This window comes from Struthio camelus, chromosome 31 (assembly GCF_040807025.1).
Source record: "Struthio camelus isolate bStrCam1 chromosome 31, bStrCam1.hap1, whole genome shotgun sequence".
NCBI lineage: Eukaryota > Metazoa > Chordata > Aves > Struthioniformes > Struthionidae > Struthio > Struthio camelus.
In genome coordinates, this window is record NC_090972.1 from 3,833,861 (window position 1) to 3,855,167 (window position 21,307).

The 21,307-nt window shown below is 55.6% G+C and overlaps 1 protein-coding gene across 10 annotated transcripts in view; it reads right to left on the reverse strand.

Annotated features, from left to right (window-relative positions):
* Nucleotides 1-21,307, reverse strand: part of WIZ (WIZ zinc finger) — a 62,965-nt gene that overhangs the window by 35,321 nt on the left and 6,337 nt on the right. For 6 of the 10 annotated variants that reach the window (XM_068922973.1, XM_068922969.1, XM_068922971.1 and 3 more), the window contains one exon: nucleotides 18,970-19,436. The exons of 1 other annotated variant lie outside the window; for it this stretch is intronic. In XM_068922973.1, the coding sequence (XP_068779074.1) occupies nucleotides 18,970-19,436 (467 nt within the window). Of the gene's footprint in view, nucleotides 1-11,729; nucleotides 11,749-14,363; nucleotides 14,488-16,559; nucleotides 17,529-18,969; nucleotides 19,437-21,307 lie in introns of those variants that run through there. 3 more of the 10 variants (XM_068922972.1, XM_068922977.1, XM_068922978.1) reach the window with 3 other exon arrangements.

Below are 21,307 nucleotides of genomic sequence, written 5' to 3' on the forward strand. Positions count from 1 at the left end.
TCCCATCCTTCAGTCTTCTCCTTGCTTTCAGTTTGCACATGCAGAGGCCAGGTGCTCCCCAGGAGAGGTGCCTGGAGAAGTTGTGGCACCTCTATCCTTGGGAGATTTTCCCAACTGGACCAGAGAAGTGACCTGCTTTGGCATCAACCTGCATGGAGCAGGGAACGAGCAGGTCCCCTCTGACCCAAAATCTTCATTTCTACCTCTTTCTTGGGGAAAGACTTCAAGGCTAAACAGAGAAGCATGCCAACCAGCTTCATGAAGGCTTTGCATTTGCTGCTTTTTGCCTGCTCCCCTTATCTGCCAGGGCGCAGACAACTGAACCGTCACCCAACAAGCATTACTCAATTGAACTTCTCGAGGTAGCTACAGGGTGCTGCCAAGGACTAGGAGGCAAGCTCAGATCTTTCCTGCCCAGTTTTATCACCACAGGGTCATGTTTTGGCCTCCTATTTCCCAGGAAAATGCCGTGCCAGGCTGAAAAGTGAACCTTGTGCTGAGCAGGCCAAAGTCTCCTGCCCTTCTCAGAGCTTCAGCTCTGGCCCATGCCTGATTCAGGGAGCAAAAAAATCCAGCCTCGTTCCCATCTCCTAAGAGATCTTCCTGCTCAGAAAACCCTATGAAGTTCGAAGCATTGTCTGAAATGGCAGCATGTGAAAGAGCTGGGGGTCTATGAAGGATCTGGCAGCTGGAGCCCAGCAAGACCATGAATCCACAGGTACCAGATGGGGCAGGGACTAGCTCTCCTCCCTACCCTGCAGGGCTTGCAGGAAAGCCAGGGGAGACACCAGCACAGGCAGGAGGCCTGGACAGATACAACATCCTGATCCCAATCCCACCAAATCCAGACTCAGAGAGCTCTTAAGAGAGACCGCACCAGAATGGGAGCCCAGTGATCAGGACCGACAGGCACAACCACAACAGCAATGCTCCAGTCCCAGCGTTGCTAGAAGAGGTTGAAGCAACCACTGGCCACCAAGTGAGGACAACTGCTCAGACACTACCCATGGTACAAAGTTATGGGGGCCACATTTGGCTCTGGGCCGTACATTCCCCTTTGGGCAGCAACATGCCGCAGGTCTCAACACGCACAAGGAAACCTGAAAGTAACTACTCGAGCTGCAGCACCTGCATTTCCTGACAGATGGGCTCTTGGGCAGGCAACAGCTCGTGGGTTGAGCACCAGCTCAACCTCTAGCTCTTGCCTCTGAGTCATGTCACCATGGCCGTGCAGAAAGGATCCCACCCCTTGGTTCCCAGCGCCTTTCCCACTGCTTGGCCACTAGATCACAACAACAGATTTGCTTTCACCCTGCCCAGATGCTGTGGACCCCATATCCCACATTGGCCCCCATGACGGTTTACTTGGGGCCCTGCTTCCTACCATGCACACAGGGACAAGCAGGTCCCTTCACTCTCCATCCTCAGCAGCAGCCTGGGGTATCCTATCTCCGCTATCCCAACTTGCTCTCCCTTGAGTGGTTGCAAAGACGATGCCAGCTCAGGAAGCTGTTTCTGACGACTGGAGGCAGCGGGGAACAGCACCGTGGCAAGGGGAGGGTGCTGGATGGGCTCACTCTGCTGGCAAGTGAGTACTGGCTTGTCCAGGCATCGGGATGATTTTCATGCTGATGTTGGTGACCTGGCTGTGCACGAGCCACCTCCATCCCCCTCCAGTGTCCTTCTTGGGCATTGAGGGTGACTGAACCACTACAGACCTGCAAAAGCAGCCAACAAGATACCGACGGCTCAATTTCTCCAAGCTTCTCCACTGGCTGGATGGGGCTCTGGATGCCACCCATGGATTTCCTTTGCTCAGCTGTTGCCACATGGGATGGGTTCTCTGCCATCGCTGTTATGCTGCCCAAGCTTAAATCTTGCCCTTGAAACGCAGGCCTGGCATTCTGGCACTGAGCTTGGCTGTGTCTGGGCATGCTCCCTCCAGCAGCTCTTGCTGGTTTGGGCAGATCAGTGCCTGTTCCATGACTACACAAACACCTGCTCGAACCTCTCTGGAAGGGATCGCTGTGTTGAATCGCCATCCCTGCGCGCTATGGCGGCTCTTGACTGAAAGCAGCATCTTTGCCCACGCAGAGCTGTGGCACCGCTTCAGGCTGGGCAACGGCGTTTCTTGATCCTCCACCACAGAGGTTTGGCATCTAATGGCACTGAAGCTCCTCTCCCCTTGCAACACCAGTGGCACGCCAAAAAGAGCAACAACCCAAATGGGACATGCAGAAATGCTCTGTCCCCTGAGCACGAGTTCATCTCCATCATTCAGGAAGATACTCATGTTCAGTTCAGCAGCAAGAGCAACCCATCTCCCTCTGTGGTTTAGATAGTAACCCAAATATTTGTGCCAGAGCCCTGCCACGGGCAGCGATCTGGGAGTTCGGCACGGTGCTGGCGCAGAAACTTGCAAAGAAGCAGCAGCCGCCGGCTTGTGCGCTTGGGCCGGCGTTGGAGCAAGAGCTCAGGAAGCCCCGCGTGCTCCTGCAAGCCAGGAACGTAGGAAGCATGACACATCTCTGCATATTGGCTCAACTCCCCAGGCTGTTTCTGTTCAGCGGGAGCCACCACGATTTTGCAGGACTTGAATAAACATCTGGACGAAGGGTGCTGCTGAGGCCAAGCTGCATCTGACCGCCCGTGGCTTCACAGGGACAGCGAGAGGCCGGGAGCTCGGCGCAGCGCGGGTGCTCGAGGACTTGCCAAGGGCGGCCAGAAAAGGAGATTAAATCTGGCTCTCCCACGTCGTGGAGCGGCTCACCCATTTGGGCACTTTCTCCTTCTCTGAAACGGCTGCGCAGCAACGCGGTTTCTTTTCCGAGAAAGAGGCCAACCTGCGGGTTTGCGAGCCAAAGAGCGGAGCCAGAAGAGGACGCGCCGGCCGCCTGCAGGAAGGACCGCACCCTTGCACGCCATTTGGGCCAAAACGAGCCGATCCCGCAAGCCCCAGGGCCCTCCAAGAGTCCCCAGACCAGCCAGACTCACCATCTCATCCGGGGGCTTGTAATAAAAAGCTTTGCAGACTGATGAGCAGGACCAATCTATGCAAGGTAGAGGAGAAGCATCTTGGCAGCGGAAAGTCCCATGAAAGTGGGACCCACGGATTGAGGACAAAATCTGGAGGAGAGGATGCTGAAGGGCAAACCAGCTGCAGATACAAAGACTAAACAGAGAAGAAATCATCAAGGAATAGCACTAAAACAAAAGCATCAGGCTAGATGGAAACTTCCAGGGAGCCACCAGCAATTTCCTATCCGAGCTCCTGACCTCGAGGGTTGCGTTAAAAAATAAAAAAGTCCACCGATGCCCTTGGGGAGAGTCAGGCGACAGCATCCAGCTGGAAAAGGATCAGGGTACTGCGAAGGAAGAGCCAGGCGACCCCAGAAATTAGGAGATTGGGATAAAATTCATAAATGGGAAGGAAAGGCAACTGCTGCGGGTGGGAAGCTCGTTAGCTGGACAGCAGAGGACCTGCTGTAATAACTGATCGCATGGGAGCTGTGAGTCACTAACGGTGTGGTTAAGGGGGGGAAAAAAAAAACAAACCAAAAAAAAAAACCTAACTGTGGTTTGCAACCTGTGGTGCACAGACAGCTTCTTAAAAAGGCCTGCAAGAGGCAGCTAAGAAAAGCCAGCCCGGTGTCAGCAGCCTGAACTGGCTCCGCAGGCAGCTGCTCCCTGCTGGAAAGCCTTCAGCCATCTGCAAGTCTAAAGAGGTTGGGAAAAAATCCCAATTTCTCCCAGAAACCCCATGCACGACAAGGCTAAGGGGTGCTGCCACGTGAGCCCCTCAATTTTGTCCCATATGGGATTAACCGAAACTGAAACAGGTGTGAGGACGGGTGACTGCAGGGTTGGGGGGTGGGGGGGGGAAGCAGCTCTTCTGCCACGAGCGGACAAACAGCGTGGCTTGTTTAGCTTGGCACGGCCGAGAGGGAACCCGACACTTTCCCAGCGAGGAGCTGCGCTCTCCTTTCCAGCCTGCTCCGCTCGTGGCCAAGGGATGCGGGTTGCACTCAGGTTTTCGGAGCTCTTTTTCCCATGGGATGCTCAGCCCCTCAGAGTTTTTGCAGGGAGGCCAGGGAGGATGCATTGCTGCCCTTTTGAGCCCCAGTGTGGGAAAGGATGCTGGGCACGTCCGTGAAGCTCCAGGCAATGGGAAGCAAAGCTTTGGATTGTGTTTTCCAAAAAAAGGCAGTGGTATGAGCCCTATTGCCATGGCCTGTTCCCAGGCTCAGTGATGCAGCCGGAGTTGTGCTTTCCACCCCTGCTCGAGGCTCCCGCGATCTCTGCCTCTGATGGGATAGCCGAGGCTCCCGAGGGAATACCAGGCTCGGACTGTTCTGCAGAGATAGACGTCCAGTGCCAATACCACGGCTGGGAGGCAGACAGAGCCACATCGAGTAGGGAGGAAGATGCTGCTGCCACCTCCGGCGCGCTTGGACCACGGTTGCCACCTCTCAGCATCAGCCCTAACAGCAACGCTTCAGGTCTTTTACCTGTGGATGAGAGCCAAAAAAATCGAGCCTTTTCAGCCTCGATTCCTAGCTGGCTGTTGAAAAACACTTAACTTTTTTCCTTAAAGAGTTATCAGAGATCGGAGGAAGTTCATCCTCTAGATCCTGAGCTGCTCCATCCAGCTTTAAGCAAGATTTATGTGACGTGCGGCAGAAAACTTTCCTCGTCAGCAGAGGACACATCCAGCGTCGAATGAAAGAACATTTTCTCTCCAAGCTGCTTGAAATCCATCCAGCCTCTGTTGCAAGCTCATCTTGTTTGGATCCATCTCTATTAAGTCGCCAGCAGATCTCGGCACGCGGGCTGCTCCCATAAAAGTGGCAGTGTTTTACCAGCGATGAATGCAGGCAATTCAGATTCTTATCCCATTTCGCTCCAGGTCTCTCCAATTCCCTTTGCATCTTTCGCCCCCGTTAAATTTTTCCTCTCTGGACCTCCGGAGAGCACACAATGTTGATCGCCAAGAGAGGTTTCGTCCCTGCAGGCTTTGCTGAGTCGAGCTAGGAGGCTGGATGTGTTCCTTGGCTTGCCGTTGGTCTCTCCAGGCCACCCTGGCACTGCCGAGGAGCCAAGTGCTGGCATCACTAAATGGCTCCGGGTTGTCGTGGCACAGGGAAAATTGCTGCACGGCCTCAGCTGGCTGCGTCTTGCTCTGTGCGCTGGGTGCCAGGAGAGCGCCAGGCTCCTGTGACGAGGAGGAGGAACCAAGAGGAGACCCGAAAGGCTGCTGAGATCCTTTCTCCACTCGAGTGTCCTACAAGATGGGCCGAGGGGGCCTGGCATTAACTACATTAACTATTTCTCCCTGGTCGCAACTCCCTTCCAGAAATTCATTTATCCGAGTGCTGTCTGCTGTCATGCTCCCTCCGAGCAGTCTCTGACCATCCTGGAGGGTGCTGTCATGCATTATCTGCTGGAAGACCTGCAGATGAGCTGGGGTGAGTTGCCCTCACCCAACAGTTCCTCCTACCTTGCTCCACCAGAGGGTAAAAATTGGGGAAGAAATGCTTTCCCAGCCTCCTCTGCCCTTAGACCAGTCTTTTTTCTACATTGCTACTTATGAATTCTTGAAGGCCAAGCCCCAGAAGTTGCTGTGTACAGATACACATGGTCCTGATTTGTGGGAGACAAGAAGAAGAAAAAAAAAAAAAAAAAGGGCAATTCTGGCCATGCAAACAGCCCAGAACTACAGTAACACGCCAGATATCACAATTACAAAAAAGGACAAACCAGACAACTCTGCATTGCACCCCAGGGACAAGCCTAAAGGGGACAAAAGCTCTATACCACCACATCTCCTCCAGCAAGGATGCTGCGCAGCACCTTACTCCTGCGGTGAGATACGTGCATCTCCCAGTAGTTATTTCCCCCCCAGAACCGGCGTGAAGCACGAGCGAGGCTTGAACCAGCGTTCCGAGGACACAAGAAGACGGCATGGCACAGTGCAAATAAGACTTTGATTTTCTCGTTAATGGCAAACGGCACAAAGGAGTGATGTGGCTTCACATCAGCCCTATTGCTGCTGGGGTTGGGAGAGGGTTATGGTATCTCCATCCTCAGCTTGACGCAGCAGCATCACAGCTTTTGCTCCTGCAAAATAGCTCATTGCCCCAACCTCTTACCCCCCACAGGTCCCTGGTCAACTTTTATCCCCCCCCCCTCATATTGCAGAAAACAGACTTTGGCTGCTTGCTTGGGTTTTCCAGGCATCTGGCAGCCTGGATGAAGCAGGAGACCATGTTGACCATGGCCAAGGGAGCAACAGCCATGGCCAAGGGGGCCACCTCAGGGTACAGGGACTCCCCCATGGCACACGGCTCAATCAATCCACGTTCAAGCCACCCAGGCATGCACAATGGGCCCCACGCATCCATGCCACATGGGATTTACACAGGAGCAGGAGCCTCATTTGACCTGAGAACTTGATTCTGCACGGCAAAGCAGATGCTCCAGCCTTTGGGTTTGCAGCCAGCCATGAAGCCACAGCCACGGCCCCTTTCTCGCCTGGAAATACCTCCCAACAGCATCTCCCCAGCAGGAGGGGAACGATGGTGCAGGCTTCCGTCGCCGCCCCCTTGGGCGAGGGAGCGGGACGCGTCCTAGTTTGAGAGGCAGCAGGAGACTCCACGGTTCTGCCCACAACGGCCCCAGCTTATTTTTAAAACGTGGCCTGGTTAACATGAGCGACGGTGCAAAGGAGAGAGGCTGCTCTTGGGTGCTGGATTCAGGCAGCTATTTATAGATGCCAGAAGACTGGCAGAGCAGGTGCTCGGCAGCTTGGAGAAGCGCTACCAACCACGGGGGCAAAGCCTCTTCTCTCCACGCAGAGGAAGAGTCCGGCTGTCCCCAGTGCAGCTGAGCCACGGGAGGAGAGGACGGAGCGAATGTCCTCCTCGCCATGGCAGGGTCGCTGCAGGTTTCTGCATGTTCGGCCCCAACTTCCAGGTTACCAAAGACCACAAGCACCGAGCAAATGTTTTAGAGATGCTTGCCCTGCTCTCTTGGTGGCAACGCTTGAGGGTCATGGCACAACTCGCCTTCCCAACCCACAAGCACGTCCCCATGCTCAACCCCACCCTCATGCTAATGTCAAATCCTGACCTTCATGCTTGCCCAAGGCACACTCAAGATAGCCACCAATCCCAAAAGCCTGCAGGAAGACATTCATGGCTGAAAGCTTTGTTACCCCTTCATTGTTAAGGGGACATACGTTTTTCTGTGCAACTTTAGGGTTACCAATTAGACTCCACGTCCCAGGCCAAACCCTGTCTGTTGTCTTGGACTCAAGTATCCAATTATTTATTTGCTAGGCAACAACATGACATCTTTCCTGGCAACACTTGCAGGCTACAAGGCTGACGGAACAGTAACTAGCGAGGAAGGTTACTGGGACCGTGAGCTCAAGCTTCCAGTTAAGAGTGGTTGAAATTCAATAAGTTTAACTCAGCCTAACACAAGTTTGCACCAGCAAGCTAGGAGATAATGTTGGGAAACAGACACCCCATGCTATAGGGGATCAGCATAGCCCCTCACCCATACAGAAAAACTTGGAGAAGATTAACAGTCACTGGATGTAAATACCAAGGACTGCCCTGCAAGAGATTATCAAGAGCTGCACCTCATTCGGGTTTCTATCTCACAACTTTCCTATCTCTCCTGGAAGGAGTTCAAGGGAGGGCCATAAAAATGGCCCAAGGGTTGGCAAACATGCCTTAGGATGGGAAAACTCAAGCTGTTCATCTCAGAAAAGGTTTGGAGGAGGCTGCATCTCTCCACTTTCTCATGTCTCAGGGCTCTTCCACCTTGCTGCTGGATGTCCACAGCAGATCGAACCAAGACAGTTTCCAATGCTGGAGCAGTTCACACAGGGATCCGCCTTGAAAAAAAATGACTTTGTTTTCCCTAACGTGCTCCTAAAAATAGTTCTGACGCTTTCCAATTAATTAAAACTACAACAGCAACGCGAGGTCTCATCTCTCCACCTAAACACATATCTCCCCTAGGACAGTCCCTGGCGTTGCAAGGGCTTTGGCCTCTTTGGTCTTTAAATTTTGTTCTCCAGTCTTTAACAGACCAGCTGCTCCAACTGGTTCCTCCTGCCTCTCGGCTGGAAGTTCCTACCTCCAAGGAGAGTTGGCTGGATGATCTCCGAAGCAACAGCAATTGGGGAAGAGGTAGGACAGACAATGGCATTTTAAGACCTGCACACACATAACTCAGTGATGAAGAACTCAAGCATCATGTCTTGGTTCAAGGGATAATTTAAGGATGTGGAGTCCGTAGAGGACCACAGTGATTCAATGTGTCCTTCTGATCTTAAATACCATCTAGCCCCACGTCTCCTCTCCCTCTGCATTTGCCTACAAAGGTCCTACCTTGGTCTGCCGCTAACATGGCTGCTGCTTCACCACAGAAAGAACCATGTCACGTTGCATGAATCAGCCACACCATCGGCTTGTAAAACACATTAATGTCTTCCTACCAGACAGCTTCAAGGACCTGGATGAACTGAGTCATGTTCACATGAAAGCAAACGCTCTTTCCCGAAGAGAAGGGCATGCAACGAATCACTTGTGCTTTTTGCTGGCATCAAAACATGCATCAACCCTGTCTGTGACTCCTTCCAACTAAGTCTGGTTTAACATTTAACTGTTGGTATGCTGAGCATAGCAAACCTCCCTCCAAGAAACCAGCTTAACAGAAAAACAGCTCAGGCGCAACAGCCACTTGCCAAGACAGGTGAGATGAGCACGTTGGCGAGCCCAAGATTTAGCAGGAAAACGCTTGGGATAGCAGCTAGGGCTCAACAGAGGTAGGCTTTGGGAGGAAGAGCTCAGCTGTTCCTGGAGGAATATTCCCTCCAGGAACGTGTTTCCCACAGACTCCTTCATCCCTTCCCCAAGCGTCCACGCTACCAAGGCTACACCAATATCTCCGTTTCTTTGGTTTCACTACCCGTGCACTGGGGTTTCCAAACAAGCCCTCCGGGCATGGGTTGTATTACCTCCAGGCTTGGAGTACAACCTGAGGTTGTACTACCTCAGACCAAGATGGGGACACGGATATGACTGACAGTTAAGCAACAGCAGTAATTGCTCTTCAGAAACAGCATTTCATTAGAGACCTTTGTGCAAGCCTGAAATAGTTTCCTTTTTCCATTTCTTTGCACTGTGCATAGCTGTTGGAAGCAGATGGAAACCATGCCACACCCCAAAAACCAGACATCGGTGACCTGCTCGGGGACAGGGGGACACCACCAAGTGCAAAGCAAGCAAGAATTGGATATTCCTTCAGCTGCAGCAAAATTAAGTTAAACAGTAATTTTGCGCAATTTCCGCTCGCAAGTTCTCCATCTCCAGCACGTGCGCAGGAAGGTCTACCTTCCCCAGAGCAAAGTGTTGAACTGCAACCACCAAGCACGGCCACATTAGTGCACTACCTTCCGGCGCATGCCTCCAGAGAGGCACTGAGTTTTGTGCTCCATCAGAGGTCCCTAGCACAGGCTCCGAGTGACCAGCGTTACAGGTCACGTGTCCTTCACCTTCTCTGATGGTCTCTCTCCTGAGGCCATCTCCCTTTCTCTAGTCACCTTGTCCCTGGTAGGTGGGTGCCCTTGTGGGTGTGGAAGCCTTTCAGCAGTTCATGCAAACTGCACAACACAGCTTGAAAGTGGCAATTCTTCCTTTTTTTGGAGGGTGGTGGATCTGCTTGGCTCAGTGCTGCCAGGTGGAAGCCCTGGGGCATTTTTCGTGGAAATTTTGCGCCTGCAAACTCCCTGGGAAGCCTCTCATTTTCTCACAGCTCCAAATCCAAACAGCGCTAGGCAGCAAAACCCAGGCAAACCAGCTTGCATCCAGCCTTTCAGCTGCACATAACCCCCTCTCGACTCTTCCGTGCCCAACGGGGTGGCCACAATGCTGCGCTCAAGCCGACACCCCCAGCGGGTGCCACAGAGCCAGTGCGGGTGCCACCATCCTGTGTCTCCAGCCCATGGCTCCTGTTCCCACACCAGCACGATTTATTGATTTCCAACGTATGGCAGAGCTGCCACCACACCCTGGACGCAGCTTGTATTACTAAGCGCTGCTGCTTTTTCCAACCGTTTCTTCCTTATCGCCATCCACTCTGAGGAAGTTGAGCTATTTAAGCACCAAGCAGACTTTGCTCTTCCTAACGAAAACCACCTTTGCCCGCTTTCCTGCTCGTTTCCCCACTCCCATCTTCTTTGGCCAAGAAGATATTCCAACTTTTCCCTGCAGTGCGGGAAGAGCAGCGGGGCCAGGCATGCTGTGGGGCTAAGAGCGATACCCTTGATGGGATGGATCGAGCTGGATAAGAGGCCAAGGCGCATCAGTGGCCAGACCGAGCCGTGGCGATTCCTCACCAGTGCCAGCACCCCGGAAGAGTGACCCAAATTCAGGCACTTCGAGCCACTGTCCCCGGGTTGGCCACCCCATGAATCACTCGATCCCTGCGGCTCCTTACGTTTATCGCAGCGAGCGGCTCCCTCGTCTGCAGGATGCCAGCGGGGAAGCTCCGGTCACATTCAATGAGCTTCACTTTCGTGGCGGCGTCTTAGAGGCTGGGACAGAGGATTTTTCCGAGCATGCGGAAAGACGAGCTGCCATGCTGCCACCATCCCGAGCCCGTCAGCTTTCTCCCCACTTTGCGGGGCTTCCCCTGCCCTTTGCAGCAGTAGGAATTTGCCCAAGGAGGAAAGCACTCTGCAGGGGTCGTAAGGGAAAACTGAGTCACAGTTCGAGCCTTGCAGCTCAAGATTCCCTTAGAAGAGGAAAGGGGATAATTTTACGCATCGGGGACCATGTCGGATGGGCATGAACCAGCCCATGCAGGACACAAGACCTTTCCGAATGTAGGCCGAGACACTCGGGCCTCACTCTCTCTGCAGAAAGGCAGGACAAGAGCCTCCAAAATGCTCCTCCATGGGCATCCCTACACCCCCCCAGCCTATTCCCACCATTGGGTTGCTTTCCGGGCGAGCCTATTTTAAAATAAAACCACCTAACAACCCCCCAAGGCCTACAGGACGAGCAAGCGCAGAGCTGTTGGGACAAGCCGACTCCTTGCACCGCCAGTCGCTGCCTGCGTGGGCAGCGGGCGCCAATCCCACCTCTGCTGCGGGAACGTGCCGTTTCCCGGCCAGTCACGAGAGCAAAGGCAAACACGGCTCCGAGCATCCTCTTTGGGGCTCGAGAGCATGACTCCGGGCTCAAGTGGGCTGTTGAGTTTCATTCCAGCGGCAGAAAGAAAGGGAAAGAAAATTTAAAAAATAAAATAAAATAAAAAACAAACCCAAAAGCAACAGCACACGGACGCCCGAGCCGAGGGGGGAAGATCTCCGAGTGGCGGGATCGGCTTTTCCCAGGAGTACTGTCTACTTGAAGAGCGAGCACCTCAACAGGGCTCAGACGGATGAATCAAAAGAAGCTCTTGGCCCAGGACAGCAGTTTGTGCAAGTCAAGAGGGGGAAGGGAAGAGGGATGGAGAGGACCCAGAAGAAGGGATTAAAACAGGGGAGGGGGGAAAAAAAAAGAAAGAAAAAAAGGTGGAGAAACAAAAGGGAAACGGAGGTGGCACAAAGGCTGAGCCGCAGCCCCTGCCACATGCAGTCCATCTTGGGTATTGTCCGTGCTGTCAGACCTGTATAAATTAAACCGAGATGCCGTGAGCGCCGCCCCTACCTCCTTTCTACGGTGGCTGGTTCCTCTTCCTGAAAGGGAAGTTTTTCCCTCCGGAGTTTCTTTTTTTCTTCCGGCTTTCCAAGCAGCCAGGGTGCCCGATGCTACCCTGAGCATCCTTTGGAGACCTCACCGGATCAGGTCTCCCGCGCAGGAGGATTTTGGAGGTTGTTTTCTCCTCTTGCCGTGCCTAGAAATCCCAAGCCCACGTGGGCTTTGGTATTCAAGCCAGGCCTTTCGCAGGGCCTCCCGAAAAGACACGGTGAATTTATTCGCTCGCCCCAATCCTAAAGAAAACCCTGCTTCTGCTCTTCCCAACCAGAGGGAGAAACGGCCCCCAAATTAAATCAAGAGCGAGACTTCCCTGCTGCAGGCAACCCCCGCAAGCAAAATTGCTGTGAAAAGGTCCAAAAAGGGACAAAGTGACAGGGCGCTTGGGTTTCACTGCTGTCGGCACGTGACGCAACTCCGAGATGCCAAAGCCATGCAGACCCTCCGCTTTCGAGCTCCTGCCGGGCTGCCCCGTGCAAGTCACTAAAGCAATTGGGAATAAAAATCACTTTTTTTTAGCCGGAGTACGTGAGCTGCTGCTTCTGCCAGGCTGCAAAATGGCAATTTATCCCCAAACTAAACTTTCCTCCAGATGGCCCAAAGGCACCGGTTGGAAACCGAACCTCACCGCTGCGAACAAAGTCATGCCAGCAAAGCCGTCTGCATCATTCAGGCATTTTGGAGTAATATTAAAGTATCTCAGCGCTGGAAACCCTGTCAATCCTTCAGTGGGAGGTTTTGCTCCCCCCCCCTAAAAAAGCCTCTCCAACAGGCAAAATTGCAACGGCAAGACGAAACCAAACCAAACCATGTCTCCGCTGCACCAAAAGTGGAAGAGGAGAGTCCCCCGCAGCGTCTTAGGAGGTCGCGTCCTGCACCAGCGATTAAAAACATCACAAAGCCTACGACGAAAACGGCTAAAGGTGCATCGTCAGTGCCGCAAAGAGCAGATTCCTGGGTTGCAATTCTCTATATCCCAAGGACCGCTGTGAACGCACCACCGCGCGGGCCCCGCAGCTCTGCTTAGAGCCGAGCTGAGGATAGGAAGTGGCATTTCCTCCCTTCTAACTTTCTTATATTAAGGAAAAAAAGACGCATTCCTTTCGCCTTGTTCGATTCAGCCAAATAATTTGGCAGCTCCCTGCCTGGCTGGCCTAGAAGTCTCCAGCTGGCAAGGGAGAAGAGTGAGGAGTTGTCACACGTGCCACAAAATCACGAGGGCTTTGCAACTCGACATCCCGTTATACAAGGGTGCTGCCAGGCTCCAACCCGACCCTGTTCTTCCCGTTCCCCAAATGTTTGTCCCAGTCTCATTCTGCTTGTTCAACTCCCTTCGGGCTCTTCCCAATCTCATTTCCAGTCCTGGCTCCCACAATTCCCAAAAACACATCCTCCAGGACATTTTTACCCCAATTTCAATTGATGCCCACGTAGAAAACAGTCGGCTGTTTCCTTAGTGCGGCCTTGGTTGCAAAGATCAACCCGAGCAGCCAAAGTTGGGCAACCTCGGAGGCAACACCACCGGCAACACTCCGAGCCCATGGTTTTGCCACCACGGTGTCCCCATTGGGAAACACCCCTGCATTGGGGACCATGGAGCAGGACAAGCCCCACTGGGGACCTTGCAGCACCGCACACTCACGTGGGCACCCGCAGAGAAGGATATTTCTGCGTCAGAGTGGGATGTCCCTGCATCAGGGACCTCGTGGCACCCCCAGAGCAGGACATCCCTGCACCAGGGACCCTGTGGCACCACATACTGCTGTGGCACCCCCAGAGCAGAACGTCCCACATCAGGGACCTCGTGGCACCCCCTCAGCAGGACGTCCCTGCACTGGGGACCTTGTGACACCATGAACTGCTAGGGCACCCCCAGAGCAGGACGTCCCTGCACCGGGGACCTCGTGGCACCGCCAGAGCAGGACGTCCCTGCACCGGGGACCTCGTGGCACCATGAACTGCTGTAGCACCCCCAGAGCGGGACGGCCCTGCACCGGGGAGGCACCGCACACTGCCAAACGCAGCGAGGACCCGGGTGCTGTCCCTCCCACCCAAAGGCCCACAACATGTGTTCGGGTGCTCCCCGGAAGCCAGCGTTGGGGACCCACCCGTGCCTCCCTCTCCCAGCATGTGCCTACAGACCACCAGGATCGCTCACCTCCAGGGAAAGCTCTGGCCACACGCTCCATCGCGGTGGGGGACTCTGAGCCCCGGGACCGCGGCCCTCAGCGCAGAGAGGACGCGTCGACAGGCTGCGTCCGACCACAAGCTCCAGCTGCCCCCGGCGATACCCACGCCGATATAGGGTGGGGAAAACCCCCCGGGCTCAGACTGATAAAACTTCCCTGCCCTCGGGCAAGCCAGAGGGGAACTGTTAAAAATGCAGCGTGGAGATAAACGCTTTAGGATTCGGATCCCGGGGTGGCAGGGCACAGCACGGAGCAGCTCACGTTCCCGCGGGAAAGCCAGGCCTCCCCTTTGTCCTGGGGGGACGGGGAAGAAGAGCCCCAGGGCATGAAAAGGCTAGGATAAGTGCATTGCCAGCTGCTTTGCTGCCAGAAAGCCCAAATTACAAGAACTACCTACCCAAACTGCTTCTAGAGAGCCCTCTCCAAGCCCAGCACCCCAGCGAATCCTGGCTGAAAGCCGGCAGTGGCCCATAACACACCAGCAAGAAGCGGGGAAGGGAAACGAGGCTGCAGAAAGACGCGGGAAAGGTTTCCGTTGGAAGCGACGTCGAGCCAGCCCCAACCCTGTGGTGGGGCAGATCCCCGCTCTGCTCGCTTACGGGTCGTGCATCTGGCCACTTTGGTCCCTGAAGACACGGGAACGGTTCAGGCAAGGAGCGATCGGGCGGGTGGCTCCGGAGGACGGGAATTCCCAGGCGGCTCCTCCGCTCCACGCTCGCTCAAAGCTCAGTCTGGCAGAACGGAGCAGCTGCCCGAGCTGCCGAGTGCTCCTCCGGGAACGAGCCCGCTGGCAGGCTTCACTCCGCGTCCGCACCGGAGCCCCATCCCGGCTCCTCTGGCCGTCGCCTATCAAGCTGGCACCCCGGGGGCAACGGGCAACGCGGGGTTTCCTAAAGCTCCTCTGTCTCCTTTCCCACTCTGCCATCCTCTGCGCGCCCCGGGGGGGAGGGTTTCCAGCCATGCGGCTACTTTTCCTCCCGCGGTCCAGCGGCGCGGGGAATTAGCTCGACACGGATGAGCCGACGGAGCCAGGAGTCTGGAGGAGAGGAGACTGGAGGAAAAGAAAAAAAAAGGCAGCACTGTTCCTGGCACTGGGTGTCCGGAGCACGTCGCCTCGAAAAAAGCCAGTGGCAACCAGCCACCGAATCCCGGTCCGGCCCGAGCTGAGCTCCCGCTGCTGCGACTGTCGCTGCGCTGGGCTGACGGCCGTCGATCCGGCTGCCTGTGGCTTGCTGACCTCCTCGCAGCGAGCGTGGACTTTGCCTGACTCCAAAAAACCTCCCGCAGCTGCCAAAGTCGCCTCCGGCTTCGCAGGCAGCGCGCCTGCGCCTGGCTCCGGGCCCTCTCCCGCGTGCCTCAAACACCGGGAGATTTTGCATGGCTACGGGCTACGTTCTGCCTGCGCAACCCTTTTTTTTTTTTTTTCCCCTCCACGCACACCGGAGCCAAGCAACGACCGAGAAGCTGCTTGTGGGAATCCCGAGACCCGTGCGCTTCCCAAGAAGGCGAAGTCCGATGGAGCAACGAGGTTTCCTGGCATGCAACAAGGTTTTCTGCTGTGCAAACGCCAGCACCGTGGATAACCACTCCACTTCGGCCAGTCTCGGCCGTGTTTGCAAGTGAGGAGATGGCCTGGAAGCCCCGAGCTTGGATGGTGGCTGCGGCGCGGACCCAGCGTGTCGGACCGCAGGCAGGATTCGAGTCTTGGGCGCGAATCCTACCAGCTGGATGCCAGCCACCACCGTTAGGATTTGCCTCGAGGCGCGAATCACTGCAGGGCACTGAGCTACCTGCTCCCCAAAGACTCGGATGCGGCTCTGAGGGCTCGCGGCCAAACCCCAAGGCATTAACCGGAAGAGAAGTCACCTGTGGGACAGCCCCAGGCAGAAGCCAGCAAACTTCCTTTCACCCCAGGTGGCCCCAGATGCTCTCCCAGGGATTTTATTCACAAAAGCGCCTCGGAAAGCACGCATGGGAGCCACGGACACCTCCTCCGAGCTCGTAGCCACAGGCAACAACGTGCTGGGACCACCGCAAAGCCCAACAAGCAACAAGTCTCAGGGTCAGCCAGCAGTTTCAGCAGCCACAACACTGCCTTCGCGGTGTGCACCCGGCACGGCGCGGCATGCACCCCTCACTGAGGATGAGATCCCCTCTACAATTTCTAGTATTCAGGAGGAAATGACATTGCATTAAACATCCCGCCAAGGCTGCAATCCCTAAACCTCCCACGGGATCCCCTGCTGCACCTGATCTTTAAATCCTCCTTTTCCCAGGCTGATTTTTCCCCCCTGCATCGGGATGAAGGTTTCATGGATGCGCTGTCACCCTTCCCAGTCCCGCCAAGGCAAATAAAAGCGGGACTGGCTCTTGTTCACGAAACGCCGGCTGATAAGGTCTGAACTCGAATGCTACGAACCAGCAAACTCGTCACAGGAAACAGCCTTTAAGAGGGGGCTAGCATCGGAGCCTGAAATTCGGCCGCCGTTACCACTTCCAGTCTTCCTCCACCCAATTCACGTTGCAAATAACTTGCCGGTGGCAAAGCCCTCAGCCTCCCGTCGAGGAAAAGGGGGAAAAGGAAGGTCCATACCCGCACAGATGTTACCAGCGGGACGTCGGACAGATGGAGGCGCCCGGTGGTGCTGAGCCCCACCGGCCAGATGAGGAACGGGAGATCCTTGCGAGAGCAGACGGGTCACGCGCGGCTGCACCACGTTTTCCCGTGCGGCCAAGACGCCGAGGACGTGCCGGGATGGCGGAGGAGGCAGCAGCAGCCCCTGCCGGAGCGGATCCGAGCCCGTAGGCTTGCTTGAAGAGCACCTCTTTTCTAGAAGAGGAAACGCCGAGGGGATTTCGGCGAGGCCGGGGCTGCAGGTGGCTTGGCGGCGTCCCCGCGCCGAGCGGCCGCCAGTAATACCGAAACACGCGGGGTTGGGTTGGGTACGGCCAGAGGATTTGACTTGCAAAGCGGGCCCGGAAAGCTCGCCACGGCGGGGTAGGACGGGGCGCCGAAGCCGAACCACCGCGGCGGAGGCAAGCTTGGCCCTCGAGTCGCTTCTCCAGCTCGCGAGGCCCCTCTTGCTGCACGGCACGAGGAACGCCTCCGCTCGCTGCCTGCAAGATGAAGAAGGGACCTCCCCGGCACGCTGCCGAGGATGACGAGGGAGGAAGGCCTGCGCGGGGGCAAACGCGCCCACCTCGCGCACGCGCGCCCTGGGAAGAGGAACCGGGCGACGGCGACAGGAAGGAAGGAAGTCAGCGCTGCGCGGCTGCTCCGGCGCGAGCGAAGGACCTGCCGGAGCGGCCCCAGGTTGGGGCACCCGAGGAGCACCCGCCTCTTTGGGTGCTCCGACATCCCTCCGAGCTCCCTCCCAGTGGGCTGGGATCGCCCCACGCTGCCAGGAGGGGAAGCAGCAAAGTGGGGATGCTGGAAGGACTCCGACAGCAGATGCTTTTTGAGGCCTGACTCGCGTCAAGATCTCGGTCCCACCGCTATCCGTTACAGAGCTTGTTACAGGAGAGCTGGGTTTTCCCTTTCGGAAAGGCTCAAAGAGGAGAAATCGATGGTGTCAATAGAAGGGCATTCGTCACACTAATGAAAGTCTCGAGCAAGAAAGGAGCAAAGTGAACGTTAACAAGGATCTTAGAGAGGGATTATTTGAAGACCGGAGTCATGTACCAAGCTCCCGGGGAAAGGGATGGCTCTTCGGCCCCAAGTTGTTGCAGGAGAGGGGAAGGGAGCAAGGCCACCAATGGCGAGGACTTTGTCACTGCGCAGCAGGCTGGGGATGCTTTTCCGGGAGCGCCCGGGACGATCCCCATCTCTATTCCTAGCACATAGTCAAACATACAGAGGAAGAGCTCTCTGCTGCAAAAGGGGAAAAAACCAAGCGTTTCGGATGGGAATTTGGTGGGGGAGGAGGGGAGAAGGGAGATCACAGGAGCTGCGCGGTGTCTCACAACCCAGACCATCAGGATACCAAGTCCTGCTCGCATTGCTCCTGCCAAACCAAAAATCCCGGAGATTATAGAGCCCGGAGGATCTGCCACACAACGAGCCGGTGCTCACATCCGGCCAGAGCACGTGCGCAAGTGTCACCCGAAGCCACCTGCATTTCAGGAGCCGCTGCCCAAGTGGTGAGTAGCCCTGCATGCAGCAAGGGTCCCCGGAAGAGCCCAGGGGCTTCCCTCGCTGTCGGATTTTGCATCCCTGTCTGTGGTGCTGAACGCGGGGACACCAGGGTGGAGATCCCGGCTGGGCAATTCCTTCTACTTTCCTGTTTCCCCCCACCACGTGTTTCTCACCGCATCGCAACTCCTTTCTCCCGAGTTCTCCACTGCTCACAGCAAAATATCTCCAAAGAAAACAAACGCGTGACGGCCAGAAACCGCACGCTCTGGGTGGCGCAAGGAGCCGGGGAACACCAGCAGCACCCGGTTACGCACGTGCCAGCGTTGACACTGACCACCGGGTCAGGCAGGGAACAGTGGGACAGGATGAGCCACCGGATAAATCCAAGTTTTCCCAGGCCCTTTCAGCAGGGACCATCTAGCTGGAGAAACATCATGGGGACCCCACAAGGCTAATACTCCACTGAGAGGTCCAGATGTGGATGGAAAGGGTGGGCAAGAGGCCCGGGAAGCCTCTATCCACGCACCTCACTCCTTTTCCAAGCAGCCCAGGCTGTTCAGTGTCTGAATACCAGCGGACGAGTTATATTTAAACTCTGGCAACCAGCATGGTGACCACATGCTCTGCCATCTGCCAAGAAACATCTTCCTAAAGGCACCTCCAAGCACACAGCAAAGCAACCCAACCAAGCCAGCTTTACCACCACTCCACGCGAACCGAGTGGAAACGAGGCACCGAAAGAGCCTGCAGACTCAGGAAGACGTCTCCATCTCACCTTACCAAAAACCCGATCAAACGGCATCAACTCTGCAGCAAACCGGATGGGACAGGGGGGACCTCGCCTCCCGCCAGCCACGCAAGAGCTTACCTGCCACGTCCCGAGCTTCCAGAGCGACATCAGGTTCCTGGCGGGTGAGCGGCGAGAAGAAGTTGGGATCCTCTTTGAGGGCACACATATCGGTGCCAGAAGTCCCTTTGCCGTCTCGGCTCATCGACGGCAGGTTCTCCGTGGCGAAGAAGGAGGCCTCCTTGAGCTCTGTCCCTCCTTCCACCGATGTCCCAGATAGAGCCGGGCTCTCCAGAGGCGCTTTTGCATCTTTAACAAAAGCAGCTCTTCGCTCTTCACCTTGGGGGCACTCAAGGGCAGCAAAATGCTCTTTGTTTGGCTCCAGCGCCGTTAGCGTGGCTCTGCCTCCATCTCCCTGGCGCTCTCGCTGTTGCTCTGATAAAGTAGGGACAGCTTTCTCCATTCCTCGCCGATTGTGCTGTGTCACTCGCAAAAAAACACCGCGCCGGCACTCGGGAGGGTTGGCGGCCGGGGACTGCCGGAAAAATCTACAAAACACACAGATAAGAGGGGGAAAAAAAAAAAAAAATGAGGAGCGCAGATTTTCTCCAAGGCAGAGGCACTCCCGAACACATCTGCCCTGAGATACGCCTGAGAGAAACAGGTACGGAGAGCGGAAAGCGACTCTTCATATGCCTTGAAACCAAGAGCCTCCCATCTCAGGACCCGACAGCTATCCCCAGCGCTAGGACTGGGCCAAGTGACCCTTCTCCATCCCCTGCTATGTTCCCGCACGGATCAGGGTGGCAGAGAAGAGCGTTACTCTCAAACAGACCCTTAATTCTGCTTCTTCACCCCGAATCCCCGTGATGCAGTTCTGGGAAAGTTCAGGATTTGCTTCCCGCAAAACCTCCTGGCCTCCAAAAGCTCATTCTCCAGCAGGATGACATAGACGGCTGGAGGGCTCTGGGATCAGAGCCGGACCTCGGGCTCATCCCGGACTGCCAGGAGGATGGGACGGCACAGCGAGTTGAACCAGCAGAAACGTTTCACACACACATCGACTATATTGCCAGCGCCAAATCTGCCCAGACGGGACCATCCTCTGCCCCAGAGCTGAAGAACCCCTCTATTTTTGTCCACCACCACCCCACTCTGTGGCCACGAGTTCAAGAACTCCGTAATATTCACTCGGATAAGTTAAACTGCCTGAGTCAAAGCAACAACTTAGCAGCCAAAGGTGCTGGAGGACCTTCACAGGGTTTGACCGGTCTCGCAGCGAGCAAGACACCAGCCGTGGTGGCAACCATGTCGTCACGCTGGAGATGACTGTTGCCCTAGGGAAGCCGCTGTCCTTCCAGGTCCGGGACAGGAAGACAAGAACAGCCACCAAGAAACACCTCTCCAAAAGCCTTTCCACACACAGCCTGATGCTGTTAAGGAGCAGGATGAAAGGGCAAAAATCGCACAGAAAAAAAACAGGAGAGAGATTTCTTAGGAGCCCGATAGGACAGCGGGACAGACAAGCTGGTCCAGATCCTCCTCTCTCAGTCTGGGGGGAGGGAAAAAAAGAGGAAATAGGAGCTAAAAAACCGAGCTTATCAGCTAGCTGGAGAAGAAAGGCACACAAGGAGAGCCTGGAGGAGCTAAATTTACCCAGCCGAGGAAGGAGAAGGCAGCAAGACTATAAATACCTTCAAGGTAACAATGCAAATGAAGAGAGGGAATTATTTGCGCTCTCACAAGACGCCTATTACCATCCCATAGCCCGGGGCCGAGGAAGGAGAGCGGAGGAAGGAAACCACCCAAAGTGCAGCAGCAGCACCCAGGAACGGTCCAAAGCACCCAAGCCCTGCCCCAGCTCATACGCCACTCAGGCCAAACACCGGAAAATGGGGGATGTGCTGAGCCGCCTTCCCTGATCCTTCCGGATCCCCCTCCTCTCACCCCGAGGTTCGTTGCTATCTATTCTCCCAAGGGACCTGTGGATTTTGGAGCAGGGCAGTTGCCCCAAATCCCCGCTCCAATTCATAGTGTGCATTCGCTATTTAAGACTTTTTAATGTCCTTTCCCAACCCAGAGTCCTCCCGAGGATTTTTCCCCATTCCCACCCACACATGGCCCCGGGGGGGGGACACAGGGTCTTCCACCACGACGAGGTTGCCCGGCCAAGGACCGCGTTTCTCCTTGCGGGAGAAAGGCAGAGAGCAGCTGCTGGGTGGGAATGCAGCGCTGCTCGACGAGCCCGGGCGATCCCGGCATGCTCTGCCCGGCTCCAGGGTTTGGATGCAATGCTCGGGATGAGCTTTTCCAGAACCTAGCTGCACCATGGCCAAGGAAGCGGTCTCCAGGTAACCCCACAAATAGCAGCCCAAGCATGTTTGATCCAAGCCCGGCCTCAATGCGGGAGCATGGCAGA